Genomic DNA, 26,500 nt, shown 5'->3' with positions numbered 1-26,500 from the left:
TGGCTCACAAGAGATCCATTTCTCAAATGAAGCTGTTACTTCTTGGGCACTGATTCCTAACAAAGAAAACAGACTAATTGAAAATTCAGTAAGTGGGCATTCCAGGGCAGACAAATTGTCCATTGGGAAAATGCAGTGAACCCCTGGGGGGTTGGCATCTTTTCATTTTTATGCTATGGTTTCCTTATCAGTTTTCATGCAGCTTTCTGTGGTTCTGCTGTAACATGTCTTGAATCAGGATATGGTGCTGCCTAGTAAGCTGTTTGCAGAGCAGGGCTGCCTCCTCCCTTTCCTGAAGCCAAGCAGGCAGCTGGAGAGTTCTTATTTACAGTGATCAGGGAGGGTGGAGCCCTGACAATTGAGAGCTATTGTGTCAATGCAATGTGCAGTGCTGATCTGATCTGATCTGCCTCAAGGAGTAGTTGAAACAGCTTAAAAATGGCAGTTTTCAACTTGGATAGCTAAGGAGGCCCATAGCTGCCTCTACCCTCAAAGTTAGTCCACTGCATCATTCTGTTTTCAGGCTGTGGGTTCTCCCTCCACTCCGCAAAAAGGTATTGCAAACCCATGGATGCCAGGCTTCTGTTTATATATATATATATAGAGAGAGAGAGAATATGTAATCTGCGTTCCTCTTTCTCTAAATGTTTTAATATAAAATTTCAGCCCTTTAAAAATCTAGCAATTGAAAAACTAAGGCCTGGTTCAGATGTAATAGGAAACCATGGTTTCCTGCCACGAGAGCAGACTGTGGTAGGCTTCTCTTTCTGATTTTGAACTAACTGCAGTCCCCTGTGACAGCCAAACTTGGGGAACTGAGGTTTGAGTAAACGGTGATTGTAGAATAAGCCAGCATCTGAAAACAGAATTTGATTCTGGCTTGTTCAAACTAACCACAGTTTTCAAATCACAGTTCCTAAGTTCCAGTGTCACAGGGAACAAGGTGTAGCTTAAAATTGAAAGCGGAAGCTTCTGGCATCCTCCTTGTGGATGTGAAAGAGTAGCAGAGAGAGTGAGAGCCAGAGGCTCCTTATACGTTATTTTCTGATACAGCTGAACTTGACCAATGTATCTGAGTTTCTACTTACAGTGGAACCTCTGGTTACATACTTAATTCGTTCCAGAGGTCCGTTCTTAACCTGAAACTGTTCTTAACCCGAAGCACCACTAATGGGGCCTCCTGCTGCTGCTGCGCCACCAGAGCACGTTTTCTGTTCTCATCCTGAAGCAAAGTTCTTAACCCGAGGTAATATTTTCGGGTTAGCGGAGTATGTAACCTGAAGTGTATGTAACCTGAAGTGTCTGTAACCTGAAGCGTATGTAATCCGAGGTACCACTGTAATTACCTTCAGTTTGTATTCTTTTAGAAGAGATACTGCCATTTTTAGTTGTGTATTTTTAGTTGCATGAAGGATACAGTGTTGGTAGTCTATAGATGACAACAGACCATACAAACATAGACCATACAAATTCAGCTTAAGAGCCATGTACGGTAGTCCTTCTGGATTGTATGTAGCCTGCTTCTGCTTTAAAGTCATTTCTTTTCTGGAATGGGCCAGCAAGTAATTGAGCTTCTGTCAGGACTGTAGGCTTTTAATGATGCCTCCATGTATCTAGATGACACATTCAACTATTAACCTTCCTTTTAATGCTACCACAAACACCCATACCTTTCATTTTGCTCAATCTGCCATTGCATACATTTGATATATAGCGGACAAGGAAGGGAAGCCAAATCCCATTGAGCTGCCACCTGTTTTAGGTGATTAATGAACAAACCGAGGAAGTTCCAACAGAAGCTTAACATTGTGGCACATTGCCCACTTAGGCTGGGGTTCCATTTGGCTGCCTCCCACCCCACCCCAATCCCCGCTGTGTCGCGTGATGAAGTGGACTTTCTTAAAGTCTTCTTTCAAGACAATGGCCCAACAGTCCTCTTCCGAAGCCTTCATTTTTAAACCATTGTGTTGCAATTCTTATGCCTCAGGGAGATTTTTTTTTTGGTTGAAAATGGGCTGCATGCATCAGGGAAGTGGAACATAAAAGATTTATTGGCCAATGTGTGTTTTGGCTTACCTGAATGTATTTTCAAACAGATCTTTTGCTCATGAATAGTTGTGATTGTTGAAGCCGGGATATTAGAAATCTGGATGAGACGTCACACAGGCTCGCAATGAATTGCAATAGGCTCATGTACATTATTGAGAGAAAGGTCAATTTAAAAAGTACCTTGATCTAATTATCATGATTTTGTTTTTCATGTGTATGAGTAAACTTTTATTGTACAAAGTTGGCAGAGACAGCACTGGTTGAAAAGGGAAGGCTTGTGCACGTGGTGGAAACCCAGATGTCCTGCAAGCAGCTGTGTGACATTAGAGTTTTAAGACATATATTTAAGGGATTTGAATGGGACTTCAATAAGAATGCATATATAGAGTGTAACACAGCTTTGCACACTTCCCATTTAAATCAGATGGGCTTACTACTGGAACAAGAATTGATAGCAGCTGTAGAATACATTCTGGTATCTATGCAATCATTAACCCCATTCAAAAGCTATAATTGCTGGCGTGATGAGGGATGGTGGAGACCAGCACTTTAACTCCATCTCCTCACTGCTGTACGCATAGCCTCCATGAAGTGGTGGGATAACTTCTAAAGTGGATAGTCTATCTTCTTGGGATGGGCTCCTTGTGCAGTCAAGAACTCCGTGTCTTTGAGGGTTCTAAATTGTACAGGGCACCCACACAAGGAATTTATATCAGAGATTCCCCACTGCAGGAATTTATATCAGGGTCCAGGTAGGAACATGCACAAGGTCATGACTCTTCAAGTACCCTAGTCCTAAGCCCTTTAGGGTAAGGTTACCAGACGTCCCTGTTTCCCGGGGACAGTCCCCGTATTTACAAATCAGTCCCCTGACAAAATCCATCTGTTTAGTAGGAAGTTGAAAAGTGTCCCCGGATTCATTGAAAAAAATCTGGTAACCTTACTTTAGGGCTTTCCTTCTCATGCAGATCCCATCACAAGTATAAGTTTCATGGCTCTCTTGCTGTCCCTCCCTTGCTGTTATTCTCTCCACATCTTCCCATTTGACTTTTTTGCTCCTTGAAAACAACATTGCTTGAACGGAAGTATTCAGAAGACCCCCTTTTTTGCCCGTGTTTCCTCACGTAGCCCATGTTTAGGAAACCTGCCTTGGCCCTTTCTCTTCTTTGTGTTTTGTCTGGCTCCCACACACTGTGGCCTACTAGCATCTTCATTGTGAAATGCTATTTAAGCGATGCGCTGCTTCGGCCCAGTATAATGGGGGCATGGAGTAATTATGTCATCCAAATCCTTTTGAAAGAAGGAAAAGAAAACATCCAGAGTTTCGCAAGAGGGGTGACTGTCATAGGAAGCTGCCCCTATGCCAAGTCAGATCCATTGGCCTGTCAGGCCTCAGTATTGTTGACACTGACTGGCGATCACATTCCAGGATTTCAGACAGGAGTCACTCTCAGCCTGGAAATGCAAGGGATTGAATCTGGGATCTTTTACACGCTCTACCACTGACCTTCAAACTGTTCCTGCCTCTGTGCCGTCTTGCCTTGCCCCCATTAACACTACCATATGAACAGCTCCTTGTCGTGGCTTTGTTTTGCTTTCCACAGCATAGCGGTGCCAGCAGCTTTCTTGGGGTTTCCTGTCTGCCCTCAAATGGCCAGGAAAACCCTGCTCTGCTGGTGTTTCTAAGCTGTGGTGACAGGAAAGCTAAATATCCTGCTGCTTTCCCTAGGAATACAGTGAGTCGCTTTTTCATGTGAACCCCATCACATTTCCTGAGAACTGATGCCAGCAGCTCTCAAAATTGCCTGCCCTGATGCTCAGGAGAGGGAGGAAGAAAAGACTGCTAGGAGCTGCCATAGCCATGAGTGTCTCGTGAAGTCAATAATAGCATGTTGGCCTGAGATGACATTGCTTTGAACAGCCTCCTGCTGTGGTCACAAAAATGGGTGTGGTGTGATTACATTTTACATATGGAAACAGTTTTTTATTCTGCAAATGGTAATTGTTATGTAGAGGGAAGTGCAATTCTTAAAGTGCCTTGGTGAACGTCACCCATAATGATAAAACTAGGCTGAAACTGGTTACCGTATTTTTTGCTCTATAAGACTCACTTTTTCCCTCCTAAAAAGTAAGGGGAAATGTGTGTGTGTCTTATGGAGAGAATGCAGGCTGCGCGGCTATTACAGAAGCCAGAACAGCAAGAAGGATTGCTGCTTTCACTGTGCAGCGATCCCTCTTGCTGTTCTGGCTTCTGAGATTCAGAATTTTTTTTTCTTGTTTTCCTCCTCCAAAAACTAGGTGTGTCTTATGGTCTGGTGCGTCTTATAGAGCGAAAAATACAGTATTTGCTGAAGATGCTTAAAAATTATCAACATATGCCAGTAAATATGCATTTTTAGGCTTGCTTTGGTCACTTAACAGCATACTTTTGTGAACATTGACACTCATGAGATGTGGGTGAAATTTGATGATTTTGATATATCGGTTGCATCTGCACTATACATTTAAACCATGTGAAACCCCCCAAAGAATTCTGGGCCCTGAGGTCTGTTAAAGGTGCTGAGAATTGTTAGGATTGTTAGGAGACCACTATTTCCCTCATAGAGCTACAATTCTCAGAGTGGTTTAACAGTCAGTCCTTCTTCCCAAGGAACTGGGGGGGGGGATAGCATATTTCAGGATCTGTGTGGGTCCAAACCACACACCAACACAGGCTCGGTGCTTTTGAATTTTCTAACTCGGGGCTTTCAAGAGGCTTGATCTTCAAGTGGATAACTAAACAGCCTTTGCTACTAGTGTGACCTTGTTTTTTTAAGGGTTCTTTAAACCAGAACTCAGGAAATGACAAAAATGCCACTAAGCGTATGTCCGTCTTCTCAAGTCAACATCATGATGGATAATCATAGCGTTATAGGAAAAAATATATAAATGGTCTGCTGGTTCTAGATTGTTGGGATTTTGTAGGATTGAATGTTTTGACTTTGTTCTTGGCTTATGTGCTCCTCCGTATGATGTCACTTGTTCTTGGCCTGTTCTGATGTCCTTAAGGTTGCATAACACTAAACTAAGTACTTTCTTTCTGTGTCTGTGCTATATTAATCTTACCCAAAATAGTTTCAGGTCACTTACGATATCTTAAATTGGAAAAGAGTCAAAGTTTCCTCTTCTGGGGAAGCTAAGTGGTTAATAGTGGAAGTTTAAGCTATTCAGTAGTTGAGTTGAAAGTGTATATAGCAATGCTACCTTAATGTAGCACATGGCATTAAGTTACTGGACTCCAGGGAAGTTAGTTATTTAAATTTATTTTCCCACCTGTACATCTACCAGATAAGTGTTTTGTTTGTTGCTTGCGAGATCAGTTACTGACATTTACCCCAGTAGGGTGTCCACATCACCCTGTCTGTACTACACGTCCCATGGGAGTTTTTGTTTTGTTTTTTGTTTGCAACAAAAACAAAAACATTTTGCTCGTTTGTACATTTGGTAAGTGCAGAAGTCTTGTGGCATTCTGCTTCCTGCCTGTATTGTCATGCTTGATGGCGATTTGTGCTATTATATCTTTTATATAGACCAGCAGTGGACAACCAGAGAGCTGAATTTTCCCCAGCCAAGCTACTGTGGGAGCTGGGCTCCCTGGCAATGATGCCGTTACAGCTCAGCTCAGCTCAGGAATGTCCAGTTCAGCCTCTCTCAACCTTGGGTCCCCAGATGTTCTACAACTCCCACCATCCCTGACCACTGGCCATGCTGGCTAGCAATGATGGGAGTTGTAGTTCAACAACATATAGGGACCCAAGGTTGAGAATAGCTGGAGAGACTAGTTCCATGACCTGAAAAGTCTGTCAACCTGCTTCTTGGCTGTCATTGGCCACTAGGGACATCATGTAGCCCCCTTCCCCTCTTTTTGCATCATGGGTGCAAAGAGGTACATGCCGCGATACTGGCACAGCACCCATTTTTGTTACCATTTGTTAAAGGGGAAGGGATTAGATGGCCGTTCTGGTTTTTTACTAACATCTAGGTTCGCTCAGACAGGACTATTACCGGAGGAACTGTTGTGTGTCTAAACTTCTGTGCTAAAACATTCCTAAGTCCTGCATCCAGAACTTCCAAATCGCGCAGTCAGAATAACTACACATGACCCAATCAGAATGTTCAAATGCTGGGCAAATACTCCAGCCAAATGGAAATGCTTCTCTTAAGTCCTGAGAAGTTTAGTGGGAGGAGAGGCCAGCACATTCCTAAACTGCAGCGGGTCCTCTTCTTTTATCTTTCACACATCCTTTGCAATTTGTTTTGCTCCATAACTGGGAGCAAAAGGCTGCTTGGAGTTCCAACAAAACTGAGGGACATTTGTTGTGTTGAGGTCAAGGAGGCTTGTGCAGTTACCTCTTATTTTCCCTATAATTAGCAAAACCCGGCATCTTTTGCTAGTCAAATAGTATAAAACATTTTGAGCCTTAGGGAAGTGAAGGGCATAGTAAAGAAATAGTGTGGCCCTGTGCATGTTTTAGCAGAGAAGTAAGTCTCCCGGTGTTCAGTGGGGCATACTCCCAGGAAAGTGTGTGTAGGACTGCAGCTAAAGAGCTTGAAGCCTGACTGTACAGTTCAAGCAAATCAATTAATAAATGGTGACTCAAGAATAAAAGGAGAAGGAGTTTTTCCAGGCAAGAGGATACAGCTGTTTCAGGGATTTGTTTGAAACAACAACTGAAGTTGCAATCCATTCACCGAATTTCCCTCTTCTGTATTCCCTAATACAATAAACTGGCAGAACAGGCATTGCCATTCCTTTGAGGTTAGACCTTGCATCCTTGTTTGCTCAAGTCTCATTTGTGTCTCATGACTGAATGAATCAACACCTAATAAGGCAGTCACATGAGGGACAGAGTCAACCAGGACTCATAGGCTGCATGTTGTAAACCTTGGAAGCACCCTGCTTGCAACTTGCTTCATCCTTGTGCCTGAAAGCTTGGGTGGCAACCAAATGCTATCTTTTTAATTCCTCCCTCTCTTCAGTCACCACCTCTGCCCCAAATCCACTGATTAACTTTATCAGTGCAGAGAAAAACTAAGGTCAATCTAGCAATGCCAGAAAAGGCCACATAATTGAGCATCCTTGTATATAGTTTCAGGGACTTGTAAATGACTCCCAAGAACCTTTCCCACCGTACCATTTTGCTGCCCTGTCTAGTACCTATGTGAACTGATTCCAGAAAAGTAAACATGGTTCACCAGTTCCAGCAGAACTAGGGTCATTTCAAAAACCATGCTGCTTTTTAAAAAAAAAAATGTAAACCACCTCCAAGAGGACCTACAAAGAATAAACATGGAAAGGCAAACAATACAAGTGATAAAAATTCAAAACAAAGTCTTAGCATTTCATAAGTATTAAAACCAAATACATTTGTGTTGCTGCCAAAAAGGCAAAGAACATTCCTCACAAAAATGTCGAGAGAGCAAGAGCAAATACTAAAGTAGCAGATCCTCCTCCCAGGCAGGGTTGGGGCAAGCAGGTGGAGAAGCTTGCCCTTGATTATTTCTCCCCTTAGCCAAATGAGTTGCCCCCAAGCATCTCCTGCTGCAAACAAGAGCCTTCAAGTTCTTGAAGCAAATCCTCATTGGTTCATAGGAGGTTGCACCAGGACAGCATCTGGAGGTATGGGCTCTTAAAGTAAGATAAACACATGCATGCACAGGTCAGACACATGACAATGCAACTATTTTCATGCTCACTCCAGCTCTGGAGTGCCTATGGATGCATAATGGTTGGGTCCAGTTACATATTGTATGTAATATGCCTGCAGCCACTAGCTCAATGAACCAGTGGTCATCATGCCCCATATTTCCCTCGGTGTCCTATAGAATCTCTTTACTTGGCTGCTCTGCGAGTGCCATCAGCTGGGAAAGAAATACTGTGGAGATAGTGTATATTGAAGACCTCTGTAACAGAGAATTGGTGGTGGGTTTTGCATTCCATTCAGAATTCCATTTGCCTGCCTTTCTCCGCAATGTGCAATATTGCGAGAGATTTGAAGTCGCTTCAAATATTACTATGTGACATCTGTAACCACGTGAGTGGAGATGGGTGGTTGGCTCCAGCCTCTAACCATATAATTAAACCCAGGGTTGCTGTACTTTTGCAGCTGTTTCACAGTCTGATGAGATGGGCGGGCTAGGTTTAGCCATGTGGTCCAAGGAGTCAGACATCTCCTCCAGATGGTTACAGGTACCACACTTAAGTTTTTATGTGCCTTCTGGCAGTAACCATGGCAATGAAAGCAGAAACAAATGGCAGAGTTTCTCCTTGCATTGGATCTCTTAAGTGTGGGCTTGTGGGAACTTATGCCTTGTCTCCAGTGTGGTTTAAAAGAGTCTGGAAGGCTCTAGCTTAACAGCAGAGGACAAAAGTTGCATGCCAAAGGTTCCAGCTTCAATTCATGACAACTGCAGCTAGGGTTGGAAAAGACTTATCTGAAATTCTAGAGCAGAAGTGAGGAAACGGTAACCCTCCAAATGCTTCTGGACTTCCACCATCCCTGATTATTACCATCTTGTCTGGGCCTGATGGGAATTGGGAGTCCAACAACATCTGGTTCCCCATCCCTGCCCTAGAGAGCCACTGATCTAATGGAGCAGTGGGATGACTTGATATAATGCATGTTTTATGCATTTCTGACAGTTGTGGTACACAAGGGCTGGATTGCTGCTTTGTTTTTGCTTTCCACCCAGCCCTGAAGGCCATTCTGCAGGACTTGCAAAACTTAATTTGCAACTGTTAGTGTTGCAACTGTAGTGTTAGTCCACAGTGGTGACTTGGGTTACAAACCATCCTACTTATGAACACTTAGGGTTACGAACTCCGCAAACCTGGAAGCAGGTGCTCCGGGTTGCGAACTTTGCAACGTACGTATCCGCTTCCGGGGCCGCGGGAAGCCTATGTAGGGAATGGGCGCCTCGGGTTAAGAACACTTCAGGTGAAGAACAGACTTCTGAAATGAATTAAGTTCGTAACCTGAGGTAGCACTGTAGAAGAAAAACACCAGCTTTTTCAGTGGAGGCTTTCAATAACTTTCATCTCAGTCCTCAGTCAGTGAATTGTGGCCTGTATTTTCTTTGACCACACACAAAGATAAACAATTTGGGAGGCAACTGTTAAAAAAACAACCATGACCACAGCATCTGGAAAAAGAACTGGCCGTTTAATCATGGGAACAACTGCCAACTATATAGGAGAGCACTTGGTTCATACACTTGGGTGCGCAGATCCTGGCTTACTAGGCCGTAGTTTAGCAACTATTTCAAGCAATGGGACCACACACTGCCTCTTCACCCCTCCCTTTCACTTGCCTTCTCCCTCCTTTGGTGCTTACATCCTGATTGAATTAAACATCTGGTTTCATTGCACCTGAAAAAGGGAATTTTAGGTGGATGCCAGTTTTAGCAAGCAAGATCTTAAACTAAGTTCAAGCTGTAGTTTAAGATCTTGGTTAGTAAACAGACATTAAACCACTGTTCTCCGTCTCAGATGTAACAGCAAATGGCAGGAGGAAGGAGCCAAGATGAGGGGCAAGGAAGGACTGTCCAGTCCCATTGATTGTTTGCAATTGTTAAAATGTGGTTTGATAGACCAAGAGTGGAGTATTCAAATCAGCTTTTTATGTTTATTTGCATAAATGTATGCCTAAGGAAAGTGAGAGCTGTATGTGTATACAGTCATACCTCGGGTTGAAGTTGCTTCAGGTTAAGCCTTTTCGGGTTGCGTTACTTCCGGGTTTCGCCGCATGCGCAGACGCTCAAAATGACGTCATGCATGGAAGCGGCGTTCACTTCAGAATGCGAACGGGGCTCCGGAACGGATCCCATTCGCATCGAGAGGTACCACTGTAGAAGGAAAAGTTGTGAACTGATGAGGGAAAATATGATGCTACATCATCATATATGTACCTTAAAACCAAAAGGACATTTTAACGAAACACATCCAATTAACATGGCTCAAGATTGACATACCCACCTTAGTCCTTGACTTGTGTCTGCTTCTGGTTATGAAGACAATGTGGGGTGTGTTTACTTAAATGTAAGTCTGATTAACCTTAGTAGGATACCAATACACTTTTATTAATTGGATACTTTCAATAAACTACCAGGGGTCATCAAACTTTTTCAGCAGGGGGGCCGGTCCACTGTGCCTCAGACCTTGTGGGGGGCCGGACTATATTTTGAAAAAATATATATGAATGAATTCCTATGCCCCACAAATAACCCAGAGATGCATTTTAAATAAAAGCACACATTCTACTCAAGGAAAACCACCGGGCAGGCCCCACAAATAACCCAGAAATGCATTTTAAATAAAAGGATACATTCCACTCATGTAAAAACACGATGATTCCCGGACCGTCCGCAGGCCGGATTTAGAAGGCGATTGGGCCAGATCCGGCCCCCGGGCCTTGGATTGCCTACCCATGAACTATGTATATGGGTATAGTATATACCCATGTATATATCTTCAGCATATACTCAAATCCCACCTTCCATTAATTGTTGCTTTTAAAATTGAAGAGCACAGCATAGACTTGATTGCACATGTATAATCTATCTTGTGCCAGTCTTGATGAGAAAAGACTTTAAGATGGTGTTTCTTTCCAATTTGTATTGAATAATACTTTGAACTTAAGGGAGAAACCACGACTTTAACATTAAAGCTGAAGTTGATGATGCTTTTTGAGAGATGAATGGCCTGGCCCTAAAGCTAAGCTATGGAGATAGTTTGTTTAGCTAACCATAAGTTGGCCCACAGACGATCAGACAAACCATGACTTGCATCTCCAAAGCTTGGCTTGTTTTCCAGCTGCTCTTTCCTCGTGCCTTTGCAGCTTGGTAAACATGTGGGGTGGTGTTGTTATTTAGACTTATGACACTTCTTACCTAAAATGTCTCCAGGCAACTTACATCCAAGCAACTTAACAGAGTAGGCAGCTGATGTCCACAGTCATTTTTAAAATGGCAAGTTTTAGTTGAGAATTGTTGTTGTTAATAGTAGTAGTAGCAGTAATAACATCAATATTGCTTCTTGTTTGGTGGTGCTGGTTGAAATGTAAGAGCTAGTATCATATTCTGTGCTTCTAATAGTATCAACTTACCAACACTCTGTAACCGTCTCTTTCCAAATCTGACTGACAAATACTTGTCTGGAGATTGATTTGCTTCTCAATTATCACCCAGTCACAAGTGCAGTCCCTTTAATCAATTATATGGGTAGAGATTACAGCCAAGGAGAGCTCACAGGCTTCTATTAAGCCAGATCACTTTCGGAGGAAAGGCAATTTTCTCTATAAGATTTGATTAGTTATCAAATCTTGTGCTGCAGGGTGTGTAAAATTATCCCTCTGCAAACAGGTTGGTTTTCCAGTTCTGACCACCTCTGCTGCATGATTTGGGCTCCATGGGTGTAGGTCTTTTGTGATGCTTTTACACGGAAGCAAAACTGTTAATGCACAGTGCTTTAAGGAAGAGTTCACACTCAGAGGATGAAGGAGAAAGTCCTCTGTGTGACCATAGAGTGGCACCCGCAGGGAACTACCAGCTATGCGACTTTCCCAGTCCTACCTGCAGTGGTATTCTGTAGGGCAGGAGCTTATAGATGTGTCCCCTAAATTCTGTAGGGCAAGAGCTTATAGATGTGCCCCCAATAAGAATCCAAAAATGTAGTCAGCAATATTGATTCCTCTGCATACACATACACTCCGCAACCCATTGTAATACACAATACCCAACTTATTAGGATCAGCATATCAGCCATCCTAAGCATAGTTTCCTGTAAGACTCCTGCCCTGTTGAAATCAGTGATGTTTACTTCTAACTGCATAGATTCAACCTGTGAAACGCACAGAAGTGACTTACCTGGGGGGAGCTGCTGCAGCAATAACCACCTTCTAGGGGTATCACTACTGCTTAGCAGGGGGAGGTGCAAGTCAGCAGTGAGGTTGGGGCCACGCAGGTACAACAGAGGGCGCACCACATTGGCTCTGCTGCTACACCAGCTTAATCCTTCACCCACAGCCTCTGCCCTCTTCCTTTTGGCAAGTGGCAGCGTCAGTGCTGCCTGGAGGCTATTGCTGCCATTCCGAGAACACACCTGACTTTAGCCTTTAGCTATGAATTAGATATAGTGCAAATAAGTGTAACTATTTAAGCTGCTAGCCTAAAATAGGAACACCTTCAAATAAAAGGGAAGAAGAATCTAGCCTCTGATTATTTCCCACATATTCTGACTTCCCCCCATGCTAATCTATCACAGAAAAATGTGAAAGCCTTGTTATTACTTAAAGGCATTCAGGACTGTCAAGTTACCCTGGTTTTCCAGTGGATGGCTTTGTTGTTCCTGCTCTGTAAAAAAAAAAAGGTCCCAAAGTTGCATTCACCAGCATTTCCCTCTCCACTATACCACTACCTAAAAATGAAGAAGTGTGTTTTTAAGCTGCTTCATAAAAGTAATCACTGTGACATGTTGGCAGATTTCCAGAACTGGGGCACCACCACCAAGAAGGTCCTGTTTCTCCAGTATTGCATGTTTCTCATGCATTTCTTCAGGCACAAACAAGGGCACATTTTCACACTCGCGTATCCGTTTCATGTCCATTCCATATGCACCCTCAATTCCCAGGGAAATGCACAAGCGCAGATGCTTGTCCACAAAGAAGCACATCCTTACAATGATCTCAGCAGGCCGAGTTAATAAAACAAGAGGGAAGCCTCTGGATTCCCCCTCTCTGCCTCAGGTCATCAAATCAGTCTTGGAAAGAAAGTACAAGTACTCTCCTCTTTCCTTGTCATAGGGTCAATACAGTCACACCTCGAGTTGCGTTTGCTTCACATTGCGTTTTTTCAGGTTACGAACGCGGCAAACCCAGAAGTGTTTACTGCTGGGTTCGCCGCTTCGCGCATGCGCAGGAGCTATCTTCACGCATGCGCAGGAGCTATCTATCTCTCTCACACACAGAGAATCAGAACTCTACTTACAGACTTTTCCGGGCACAAGTGGTACCCCGGAACAGATCACATCTGTAAGTAGAGGTACCACTGTAGATGAAATCTTTTTCCTTGGAGCAGGATGGATGGAAAGCCACTGTCAGATGTTTGCCCAATTCAGTTCTGCTGCTGAAAACAAATTCTTAGGTTCACAATATACTCAAAGGCATACTCATGGTTTGTTTTTGGTGTTTTTTTTAAAAAAATCTAGTTGTACTGTATATCTTTTGCACCTGGCTGGAGTTGATAGATTTTGGGATTCTAGTAATAAAAGACACGTCCACTCAGTGCCAACCCTGGGTTAAATAAACCTCTGTTCTGATCAAGAGGTGGCATCGTTGTTGACCTCCCCACTAACTCATTTATGCAAATTGTTGCTTATGAAAACAAGAATAGTAGTTTGTGCAAATGCAGGCCAGGTGAGCCACATCAGTGGCCTTTACTATAAAGACCTATGTCTGCATTTTCATTTGGTCCACTTTTGCCCTTGTTTCTCAACAAAATATTTATTTTATTTTATTTTTACCGGCAGCGTGACTGTTGTCTGGTAAAACGGGTTAGGAAATGAAAACAGAAGGGCAAGCAATGAGTTAAAACAGAGTCACCTGAATTGTACACAAAACCAACTTGCAAAGAAAAATGCACGCACTCTTTTTAAAATGTAACAAGACAGATCAGGACCTGATCTTGAGATAGGCGAGGTGTCCCTCTTCCCCGTCATTGTGAGATGCACAGATAGCAACCTCAGCAAGAATGACCCAAGAGGAATTTTGCACTAGTATTTTTCCTTCCCAAAAATCTTTCCGTTAAAGGCACACAACACTGTACTATTCACACTTTCATTTTAATAGCTCTGGGGAAAGATTATTCAGCTCCCTGAATAGCTGGGGGGTGCACAATAAAATAACTGTTCGACTGGGGGGAAAATGCTCTGTTGTCTTGCAGTACCAGTTGGTATTATGTAGGCTTGTTTGGTGTCTATTTATAATAGATTGCAATTGGGAACTGGATACAAAACAAACACTGGCGCTCCAGTGTGGCTTAACTTTATGTCAGATTCTTTCTTGGCTAGTTTATTTTTAGATTATCTATCTTTGACTTACAGATGCAGCATTAAGCGACACACCTTTAAAGAAAGCTGCATCTTCTCTAGCATCCACCGATGATAACTTGTGAGATAGGAAAATAACTCACTTCAACCTTTCCCAGTACTGCTTTTTGAACTTTTGGGGATTGCAGAATAGGGCAAGGCCATTGAACTGTCAAGTTCAGGTAGAACACATAGCTTATTTTAGGTATTTGGGAGACTCTTTGGGACAATTGCATGTCCTTTGCATCTTTTCTGCTGTTGGTTACTCTGTTTACATTTTTTTGAGGTTGGTCTTCATTCCCTAAGGCTTTAGCAAAAATCCATTCACATAGTTTCCTGGTCACTTACTAGACAGCAGTTGTGTTTTGGATTTTTAAAAAAAGCTCTTTTATGTCTATGCGTGTCAAAGTGAGGTAATATGGAAACTTACTCCTGTAAATAAATATTTACATAAGGCACTGGGCTCAGTAACGTCTCACCATTACATTGCTCCCTGGAGAAAAGGTCACTTTTGACATCATTAATCTTTTGAGGGCAAGATACATGCTCACAGATAACATGGGTTGCGTTTTAGCAATTAGGGTGTCGCTGAATATAGGCTGTGCTTGTTTTCCTTCGTAACAGAATGCAGCCAAAGTTAAACACTTCTGTGTGCCACTGATTTCATTGGGAATTAAACATTTCTAAACTTTGGCAGCATTGCGCCTCTTAAGAATGAGCTTTGCTGAGTCAGGCCAGAGAACTCTGGGAGCTGTAGTTCTGTGAGGGGAACTGGGGCTCCTAACAGCTCTGAGCATCCTTTACAAACTAAAGCTCTCAGAAGTCGTTTGGGGAAGCCATAACTGTTCAAAGTGGTATCATTGATAGCACAGTCCATAGACCACGAGACTTAATTTCAGGATCGTGGGCTCAAGCCCCATGTTGGACAAAAGATTCCTGCATTGCAGAGGGACAAGTTAGATGACCCTCACGCTCCCTTTCTATTCTACAATTCATAGTGCTTTAAATTGTCTGGTGGGAATGTGGCCTAGATTTACACAACAGGTGAAATTGTATTTGTCCAGGTCTCTTTTTTAAAAACCTGATTATGTTGATGCTGTCTGGAGCTTAGGCTTAGTGTTGCTTTTTTTAATAATAATAATAATAATAATAATAATAATAATAATAATAATAGATACATAATTTTATTCTGTTTCATTCTATATTGCTGTTTATGGGTGCATTCAGATGTGGAAATTATTGGGTTTGTTTTCCAGGGTATAGTCCTAACACTTCTATCCCAGATTCTGTCGTTTCTTTAGCATTGTATTACCTGTTGTGTTGTGGGACGCGTGTGGCGCTGTGGGTTAAACCACAGAGCCCAGGACTTGCCGATCAGAAGGTTGGCGGTTCAAATCCCCGTGACGGGGTAAGCTCCCGTTGCTCGGTCCCTGCTCCTGCCAACCTAGCAGTTCGAAAGCACGTCAAAGTGCAAGTAGATAAATAGGTACCACTCTGGTGGGAAGGTAAACGGCGTTTCTGTGCGCTGCTCTGGTTCACCAGAAGCAGCTTAGTCATGCTGGCCACATGACCCGGAAGCTGTACGCCGGCTTCCTCGGCCAATAAAGCGAGATGAGCGCCGCAACCCCAGAGTCGTCTGCAACTGGACCTAATGGTCAGGGGTCCCTTTACCTTTTTACCTGTTGTGTTGTGGCTTTGTGGTCAATATACTGCCATATTTTGCTAAATTTCAAATGGCAGGAAAGGACTGTATGCTGGAATACCACCCCAATTTTTGTCATGTGAAATTACACAGCAAATCCCCTCCATTTTCCTAGTTAACAGGGTTGAAGAAAGAGAGAGAGAGAGGAAGCAAATAACATGGAAATGAGCACTAAACTTCCACTAGTTTTCCAGAAGTGGTTTTTACGTTGTGTGAAAGATCACATAACACTTGGAAATTATCAAGGAAGGAAAAATTGGTGAAACCAAAGAAGGTTGATGGAACGCAACCTATATTGTATGTTGTGTTGTAATCTGCCCTGTGCTCATAGGCGCCATCGGGGGGTGGGGGAAACAGGGAGCCAAGGGCTTCCCCCAAAATTTTAAGGAGCGGGCCGGGTTTCCCCAAACTTCTGTGGCAGCTGTGTGCACACACTGCGGGACATGCTTTTGTCACGTGCACAAGATGCGGAGTGTGCGCACAACATGTTAGCACGCACTGTAGCATGCGTGCTTGATGTTAGCTTGTCCCACGGTGTGTGCGCACAGTGTGCTTACGTCACGCTGCCCTAACCCCCTCAATCGCAGGAGCAAGGCGGCGTGATTGCCTGTGCTCCAGTCTGGAGGAAGGGTAGAGTATAAAAACTCTGAAGCAAACAAATAGTGCTTTGGCATATGGCATGGTGGGGAGAGCTATTTGATATGACCAAAACCCTGTTCTGCGTGAAAAACTGATGGCATGGTTCTTTGGAGCCTGGGCCATGTGGCTTCTCTGCAGGCACTTGCTGTTCTTCAGTGGAATTCACGAAAGGAGTTAGGAAATCCCTCGAAGTGGAATCTTAAGACTTCAGGACTCCATCAGTGGCATAATGCAAATACACACAGAGTTCTCAGATGGAAAACTACTGGTGAAGTGAATTAAAAATGTGTTATACTCCTGGGAAATTCCGTCCCATAATGTGTAAAAAGTCAAGGAGGGCTTCTCACAGAAAATATTGACATTTTACAGAATACCTTTTTGAGGGAATTTTTTAAATTTCTTTCTCTTATTTATTGTATTTTAACCCTATTGGATAAATATATTTCCGAAAATGGATGTCAGATTAATTATGTCTTTAATTACCCCCATTAGATGTTTACAAATATTTTTGGGGTGCTTTAAGGAGGCAATTTATATTAAAGCATATGGTTGATTTTTCTTCTGACAATGTAACTATATTTTTCTTTGAAAGATAAAGATTTGTTGACAATCTCTCGTTTCAAGCTTTAAAAAACCAGCAATCCTGAATTACTACTTTTACTCACGTTATCCTTTTCATGTTGTCTCTTGAAATTATACATCGTTAAGGAAATGTGAAAGAGGATTGGGAAAGACAGGCTATACCACCTTTGGGGCTGCAATCCCATATGCAGCTACTTAATTGGGAGTGAACCCCATTGAACTCAATAGGACCTACTTCGTTGTAGACAGGCGTGTGTTGGATTGTACTTCCAAGCACACAGGACCCCATGGCTTGCACTTTTCCTTCCATCCAAGATTTTAAGTCAAAGCCTAAAAGATTTGCTTTTCATTCCTAGAACAGCCCTCCCTCTATGTTTGTGTTTTGCCCCAAGAGCAGTTATGAAACCTTGTTTACAGCAAGGAAGCTGGGGACAATTTCTAAATGGGTCTATAGCTGTACATTGCTATCCAATTGTGTGTGTGTGTGTGGCAGTTTCTGGGGTTTCACTTGTAATATTAATGAGCCGTTAGAGAGCAAACAGTGCCTCCTTTGTTCCTATAGAAGATCCAGTCTGGGGAGGGCCGGAGGGTGAAGATTTCATGGGAGAGAAAAATAATAAATCTTTAAACTGAAATTTTCTGGCATGCTGCACTGGTCTGTGCCAGAGCTTTGAAGAAGAAGGCATAATCAGAAGCAGAGTTTCCCCACTCGTGCTAAATAATAAATCAGACACCCAAACAAGAGCCCCACATGGGTTAATGGCCTTATTTTCATGGTGAAATCTGCATGCATGTATCTAAGGCAGAGCCGGGATTGGCTGGCAAGCTCATTGCAGATCCAGGTGGCATATACTGACAGCTCCGAGTCACATGATGGCTATTAGGGCTTGCTTTTCCACTCATCTGGCTGAGCTTGTCAGCGAGGGTTGAACGCAGGCATCCTGCAGCTCCTAGGAATGTAGAAAATGAGAGGAGGGGAAAGGAGGGAGGTCGCCAGAGAGGAGGCTGCTTTGTTGTCTTTCTCCCTTCGATCAGTCTGAATTTCTGACAAGCGTGGACCACAGAGGTGCGGAATTGCAGCCGCAGCTGCCAAGAGACCCTGGTCATGAGGCTCAACCCATATCGGTTTCGCCAAAGGAGGAGGATAGATTAAACTGGCATGTACAGTCTGCATTGGCTGCCAAGGGGGCACTTAGCTCGCTGATGAATTAGATTGATCTTCTGTCCTCTGCAGTAATACCCCCGAGGAAACAAAGGAGCTGGAAAAAACAGGCAGTGTTTGCTGTAGTAAAATTCTGGACTGATCAACAGAATGGAAAGGCGGGGTCCCGGTTATGAAACTATAAGGCAGCGTTCATATGTGGATCCTTGGGCAAACGCGCGGATTCTGCTTCGGGGACCTGTTTCTTTTCTTCAAGGGTTTTTCCCTTCTCCTCTCTTCTTGTAATCCTGCCTTTTAAGATTAAGGCTGCCCTCCTCCTCCTCGTGTCCCGTCCCCCCCCCCCCCCGCCGCCGCCTCTCCTTTTCGTGCTACAGCATGGAACATCTTTTGTTTCAGTTAAATTCAGTCCTCTCCGTCTGTCACCTGACAGTCTTGTGGTTCTGGATGAATGTGGTTCATTTCTATTATTAACCTGGGTTGGCAGCTGGTCCTCCTAACAGGAGTTTATAGAGATTCCGAAAAGTGGAGCTTGCTTAAGGGAGAAAGATGCTTCCCAGGTATGAAATAAATACTATGATCTGGGCATTCTTTTCAGTGGCAGACTTGCTAAATAAATATGTGTATATATTTGAAGTTGTCGTATTTTATACTGTAGAAATAATTATGTTCTTTGGGGGGGGGATAGCTCTGTACTACACCACTATTTTAAAATGAATGTATATAATCTTCTGTCGTTTTTCCTAAGGCATTTTGTGTTGTAGTGAAAGATTATGAAACGGTGCCTGGAACGCTAGTGGTTGTAACCCTGGTGGATTAATCTTGTTTAGGTGGGACTTCCTCCGTAATAAGGATTATTTCCTAAAATAATCAACTGGTGAAAGTTTATCTGCGTAAAGCTCATAGAAATTGGAACGGGTGCTTTTTTGATGGTATCTTTTTAAAAAACAGCTCCGCAACACACACACACCTCACCATCTGAATTTCTAAGACCTGTTCTACTCCAAGTTAAACCTGTTTAAATCCTATTAATTTGACTATGAGGCATTGAAGTGCATGGTTCACTTTCCCATTTGAAATTAATGAAACTTAAAAAGTACTTAACTTTGGCAGGATAATGCCACCCCCGCAAGTTTTTACATTTAATATTAAAGCAGTAGAATCGTTAGAGCATCAATATATGATTTAATTAGACCTATCAAGAGCTGCTATATTGCTTTGAAAAACAGGGAAGAGGAAGACCTGACTACTGAAAATTTAACCTCAGAGCAAAGGGGGGGGGGGAAGACTTGGATAAGTCCCTTAGTAGGGAAGCAAAAAACCTGAATAGAGATCTGACTTTGAATCAAATTATCAAAAATAAAATAGGGACTAACAGGTGGGAGATACATATGAAAATAAACTGAAGTTAGTTTCATTTGCGATCAGCCATGCCATGTAGAGAACAGCCAGAAGTTAAGGTAGAGGAGTGTCTAGAGGCAGCAAATAAAACCTGGGTTTTATTGCTGTTCTTATTGCAGAATGCATTATTTCTTTCCATGTGGCAGTGAAACAGTATACGCATAGTCCAGGCTTCTTTGACCATAACTTGTGCACCTGTCTTTACAAATTGTTGCTAAGCTAATGGGCAAGTCCAACAGATCAGATTTTACACTTGCACCCTAAAAGGCACAAGTGTAATAAGCTTGTGTAATATTAAACATTAGCTGGAAAAGATGGTACCACATTCGTAACTTTAGATTTATACATGTGGAATGCAAGAGTGGCCTGTCTCTGGGCAGAGACAGGAGTTATGTCCTTCCCCATCATCACCTCTGCCCTACATAAAATAATCAAGCATTTTACAAGCCAATATGAACTTTGGAATAAGACAAATTCATTTCTAGCCTTTAGAAAAGTCTTCAAGAAGTGAAGCAGGGTTCCTAGTAACCAGGTTATAGTTTTGCCACTGATTTTCATTCTCTTCCTGTAACTCAGTATTTCCCCCACAATTAACCAGACCTTTCTATGGGCACTAAAGTTAGCCACTGGCTTTGCAACTTTGATCCAAGCCTAGTTCCACCTCCGGAGAAAGGGGACACATGCCCCCTGCGACAGCTATCTCAAGTTGGGAGTCTTTGTGGTGCTGGAGAGAGTCACATCCTTCTCCCTTGGAGGCCAGAGAAGAGTGTTGAAAAGCAGTAGGGTCTCGCTAAATTTGGGAGGCTTCCCAGACATCGTGAGACTCCATATAGAAATTATTGTGCTGGCTAATGTTTCCTTCCTAGGTGATTGTTACAGAGTAGTGACAATAAAGTGGGAGAGGTCTTAACCAGCAGGCACTGTGACTGAAAGAGTTTCAGATGAGGATCAAATGTCACCAGCTGACTTTGTTCCAAGTCTGCTTTGGATTCTAACACTGTGTAGCAGTCGCCACAACTTTGTGTTATCTTGGGAAACATGGAACATAAAGCCACATTTGACAAGATAATAGCAATGCAGAAGTAGACTGGAACTTGCAGGGGAAGATTAGTTAGAGGGACAACTGAAGGCTTAACCTTCCTTTGTCCACTGATTCGCCCAGGCAAATGGGAACTATTTTTCCCAGTTCAGAGCCCAGAATATGGGCACACGGTAGCAAACCATATAGGGGCAGGGTACTTAACCTTGGTGAGCAGATTGTGGCCTGTAGGTCCTGATTCTTGCTGCCTCAGCATTTCAATGCAACCAACTACATAGGTCTTATTTATATCTCACCTTTCTATAAACCACATTTATATTCCGCTGTTCCTCAAATGCTATCAAGGTGGCTAGCATGCACTCCCCAATTTTATCCCCAGAAAAACCCTGTGAGGTGGGTTCGGCTGAGAGGCAGTGAGTGGCCTAATGTCACCCAGTGATGTACATGGTGAGTGAGGATTTGACCCCTGACCTCCAAGGTCCTAGTCTGACAGCTCTAACCATTGCATCACACGCTGTAGTGGCGTTGTCAATGTTGGGAGCTACAAATCCATTAGCAATGCTACAATCCTGTGCACAATTTAACTCCTTTTGAGAGAAGTTGGATTTAAACAACATAAACATTTGTTAGTAACTACTGGCTTACTGTTAGTGATGGTGAGTATTGTCACTGTTTATTCCTCTCCCCTCCTTCATAGGAGGAAGTGTTCAGTCCACAGGTCTCATAATCCACTGTTGGGTTCTAACCGATAATTTAGCAATCCCTGTGATATTCAACTCTTCCAGGTGCTATAGTGTTGTATTATTCCAGGCACAGGCAAACAGCCCTCCAGATGTTTTGGGACTACAACTCCCACCATCCCTGACCACTGGTCCTGTTAGCTAGAGATGATGGGAGTTGTAGTCCCAAAACATCTGGAGGGCCGAGTTTGCCTATGCCTGTATTATTCCCACCAACCTCAGTTTGCCATATTTTCAGTCACAAATTCTACAAATGATCCTTAACAAATGTGTAATTTCTAATCCTAAACCACCACCCCCATTATATTAACTTGTAAAAATCTACAGTGTTCCTAATTCCAACCCAAAGATCATCCTAACAGTAGCCTAATGCTGGCTGGTTTCCTATGCAGTGTAAATCATTGCACCTACATCAATATAATCCAAATGATAAATACTATAAGCCGAAGTGTAATTTGATCATTAGTTAGCAAGTGGATTGGATGTTTCCCTTGTTAAACAGTACTAGGTGCTTAGATGCATTATGTCACTTATACTTTCCATTGAGGCGAACAGCTTTGGTGACTGTTGGAAAGAGTCAGAGGGGCAAGGGTACCAGACAAATGGAGCAAGAACCTATTCCAGTGTGCTTTTGCCTATCAACATTCCAGAAAGGTGCTAACACGAAAGGCATGCAGAACAGATAAGATGGCATAAACTATAAATATCATTTGCGTAGATGTCCTTTAAAAATAGTTTAAAGTGATTCATCACCTGGCAGTTTTCATAACTTTAGTTAAGATATGCTGTTGGGAATAGTGGTTTGATAGCTTTATTTTTTTATTATTTTTATTTTTTGGAACAGCCTTCCCCAACCTCCAGATGTCATAGACTTCGGTTAGAATCATAGAGTCATAGAATTGTGGAGTTGGAAGGGATCCTGAGGGTCATCTAGTCCAACCCCCTGCAATGCAGGAATATCAACTAAAGTAGCCATGACAGATGGCAATCTAACCTCTGCTTAAAAACCTCCAAGGAAGGAGAGTCCATAACCTCCCAAGGGAGTCCGTTGCAGCTTGGAACAGCTCTTACTGTCAGAATGTTCTTCCTGAAGTTTAGTCGGAATCTCATTTCTTGTAACTCAGATCCACTGGTTCAGATCCTACCCTTCAGAGCAGGAGAAAACAAGCTTGCACCATCTTTCATGTGGCAGCCCTTTAGATATTTGAAGACAGCTATCATATCTCTTCTCAGTCTCCTTTTATCCAGGCTAAACATACCCAACTCCGTCAACTGTTCCTCATAAGGTTTGGTTTCCAGACCCTTGATCGTCTTGGTTGCCCTTCTCTGCACACGTTCCAGCTTATCAACATCCTTCTTAAATTGTGCTTAATGTGAATGTTATATATATCTTGAAATCAGACCATTGTAAAAGATCATTTACAGTGTGATCTAATGCATGCCTGTTCAGAAGCATGGTTGTATCCAAAGGACACGACTCTAAAATGTGTAATGGGACACTTGCTAAGCCTAGACAGATTTAGTCATTTATTTTTATTGAATAAATTTCTATCCCACTCCTCCTCCCAAAGGAGTCCATGGCGGCAAACAAGTGATAAAAAAGAAAAGAAAAACTAAAACGTCTTTAAAACGGTTCCATTATAGATGCAGACTCAGAAAGAGCTCAACTTAAAAGGCTTCTTGAAAGAGAAAGTCTTTGGTAGGTGCAGAAAAGACAACAGAGATGCCTGTCTAATATTCAAGGGATGTCCAAGTCAATGTCACACAGCTAAAGGCTTGATTCCTAAATTGGGCAGGATGGAACTCCTGATAAGAGTCCCTCACCTTCAGAGTGCAGTGATTGGCTATGTCAGCTCCCCATTAGGGAGGGGCTGCTTTGCGGGCGGGAACCAGGTCTCCATAGCGACCCTGGACTGGGCGGAGATAAGCTGCCCACATCAGCAGGGTCCCCAGCCCAGGAGGCCCTGTTTCTTGATGATGGTGCTCACCTTTCTGACATGGCTCGATTGGCGGTTAGGCATTGGGTAAGCCTTTTATGGGAGCGGAGGTTGTTGCCTCCGCCTGCCCCTCCATGGTAAGTGTATCCCGTTAAAGGGATCCAGGGGTGTGGTTCCTGTCCGAAGCCTGGGCATGGGCTAGGGCCAAGACACAGCCCTAACGGTACATCAGAGGGCTCCCCGCTTCCAGTGGTTAACCCTTCAACGAGACTTCCTGCAGGCTTGCAGCAGTCAGATTATAGTCTTGCTTCGCCCAATTGCCTAAGCCAATGCCGCTCACTTCTGTAACCAATGAAGTTGTGGCCTTATTTATCCCATTAAATCAATATCCTTGTTTTTGTGGGTTTATTCCGGGGAAGCTTGGGGTCCGGGTCCTTGCCACGCAAATAAGGGGTGAGACGATCTTTCAGCTATCCTGGCCTCAAGCTGCATAGGGCTTTATTTACCAAAACCAGCACCCTAAACTTAGCTCAGCAGCTAATTGGCAGCCATTCCTGATTTCTTTATGGAGCCTGTACGACCAATCAACCACATCATTTGTAATACTGAACAGTCAAAGATCAAGGTCACATCTGGTCCTCAGCTGACTGTGGAAGATGCTTAGGCATGAACAGGATGTTTCCCCACAGCTATTTAAAATGCATGGTGTACAGTGTCCTGAACACAACTTAAGTCATTCCAAAATGCCTTACTGCCTGCAACCAAGGGAGAGAAAATCTAGGGCCTTTTGTTTTTATTTACTTCTTCTAATGTAATCCTTTATACTCATTTTCTGGTTATTATCTTTCACCTAGTTACATACATTCAGCCCCTGCTCTGTTTATTGTACCTCTTGATCACTCTTACGATCTCAGCCTATGGGCAACAACAGTGTGTTGAGGTAGGGCTGGCAAAACACCAACCTATTTGTTAAGCAATTTAAAACCTAGATATTACACAATTGCAAAGTAGACAAAGTACTTCCTACACTAAGTATTTCCTACAAAGCAAACCATCCTTAAGGTACCCAGAAGCATCAGATTCTGGGCAGCCGTAGAGTGTTTTGCCGTATCTCATATCTTGCGTGTTCAAAGTAATAATAAGGTATACTTTCCTCCAGAAGTATGAAATAATGTGACAATTTGTATAGGTACTGGATACAGTGATATATTTTCTTGGGTGGATCCATAGTTTTTAGAGCCAAACAGTATAAACAGCTCATTAGGAGTCAAAATTCATTGAAGTTCACTCAGAATGTGCAATTCATTTTGTCCCCCCCCCCTGAAAAAACAAAACAAAACACTGGTCTAATCCAATGGCCCATTCAAGCACTTTTCTTCATCTTACCCATAAAAGAAAGACAAGCCACACAACACAGTAGTAGCAGTTAATAACCTAGCCATCATGCACAAAATGGTGCCTGATTCTCTAAAAGAGCCTTTCCCAACCTGCTGCCCTGCAGGTTTCTTGGATTAGAAGTCCTATGAACAACTTTGACAGTGGAACAGACTCCCATGAGAAGTTGTGGATTCTCCTCTCTTAGTTTTTAAGCAGAGGCTGGATGGCCATCTGTCATGTGTGATCTAGTTGAAATTCCTGCATTGCAGAGGGTTGGACTATACAATTCAGAGTTTCCCAACTTGGGTCTCCAGCTGTTTTTGGACTACAGTTCCCATCATCCCTGACCACCGGTCCTGCTAGCTAGGGATGATGGGAGTTGTAGTCCAAAAACAGCTGAAGACCCACGTTTGGGGAACTCTGGACTAGATGACCCTTGTGATTGCTTCCAACTCCCCAATTCTATGATTCATGCAAAATCTTTTTCACACATCTTATATCTGCAAAAATATATGGTTGGCTCTTGGAAGGATAAATGTGTGGATTCAATGTGCCTGTGTCTTATTGATTGTTGCACTGAACCTGTTCCCTGAGCTCGTCTTCTCCACTTTCTCTCAATCCCAGTTGCCAAGGAATATTTTTTGGAAGACATGTTATGTAACACTGATAATAGTTAGCTGGGTCAATCATGAAATGTAATTTATGAGACACACCAAAGCCTTTCAAGGATAGTTAAAATAGCATGTGCTCAGACGGAGGAGTAAACAGGTTCATTTTACCTTGATCAAATGTTGATGAATGCGGCAGGGTTTTTAATATATATATATATATTTAGCTCACTCTCTTAGCACGTAATCTGCTCTTGGAGCTTTTTATAAGCAGACTTCCCTAAAGATCTGGAACACTTTCTGCTCTTCCTTGCCAGGCAGCTGTCAAGAGTCAGATGTCAAAATACTACTAAATGGAAACCATGTCTTAAAGAAAGGGGTGGTGGGCTTATTGCAAATTAGGTAAATGAAAGGATTTGTTTGGGGAGGGTTGGTGTAGAGTTGTTGGTTAAATAACAATTGCAAGATGAAAACAATATGGGTTTAATGCAGAAATGCCGCATCTATGCAGGTGACTTAAGCACTGCATGAAATACCAAGCTAACTTCAAGTACGGAAATATAAGAGAGTTTGGGCCACTTTGTATATATCAGGGATTATAGTTTAGGCGAGAATCTAAACATACGTTTTATTTGTTAAAAAAGTTTTCCAAGGTTATCTCAGCTTTGCTTTCATTTGTTCTCTCTGGCAATTTCAGTATTTGAGGCCAATGTTGAGGAGTTGCAGAGTTTGCACCCCCATCGTGTAGGCCGCATTGGGGCTGCCCCTGTGGCCGACCCCTCTCTACCTCCCCTATAGATGAAAACCTGGCTCAGCCAAAAGGGTGTTCACAAACATCACTGATCAACTGATGGGCAGTGCCTGCCAAGCCCCTTTCAAAGCACTGCACAAAGAAGGGGTTTCTGAAGACCCCTTTGGGCAAAAAAGGTCACCTGGTATCATTGTGACATCAGGTGGTTGACACTCAGCAACCTTGGCCTGTAAGGGGTACAGGAGAGAACCATACGCTCCAGTGCACTAAAAGGGCTCCCCACCCCTGGTTTTGCGTTTGATCTGGACCAGGGGCTGGCAAAGCTTTTGTGGCTTGGGCTGGTTCACGGTCCCACAGACGCCGCGGTGGGCCGGAGTGCTCACGCGCGCACACAT

General features: G+C 43.0%; 1 protein-coding gene across 7 annotated transcripts in view; it reads left to right on the top strand.

Annotated features, from left to right (window-relative positions):
- FNIP1 (folliculin interacting protein 1) overlaps positions 1 to 26,500 on the top strand; it is a 90,407-nt gene that overhangs the window by 12,676 nt on the left and 51,231 nt on the right. For 2 of the 7 annotated variants that reach the window (XM_083600094.1, XM_083600093.1), the window contains exon 1: positions 17,998 to 18,812. The exons of 4 other annotated variants lie outside the window; for them this stretch is intronic. In XM_083600094.1, coding sequence (XP_083456220.1) covers positions 18,802 to 18,812 — 11 coding nt within the window. In that variant the 5' untranslated portion in view covers positions 17,998 to 18,801. Of the gene's footprint in view, positions 1 to 17,994; positions 18,813 to 26,500 lie in introns of those variants that run through there. One more of the 7 variants, XR_014544810.1, reaches the window with a different exon arrangement.

Source organism: Podarcis filfolensis (genome assembly GCF_964270895.1).
Source record: "Podarcis filfolensis genome assembly, chromosome: 2".
Taxonomy (NCBI): Eukaryota; Metazoa; Chordata; class Lepidosauria; order Squamata; family Lacertidae; genus Podarcis; species Podarcis filfolensis.
Note: the sequence above shows the minus strand (reverse complement) of the source record. Positions and strands in the feature narration are given on the sequence as shown.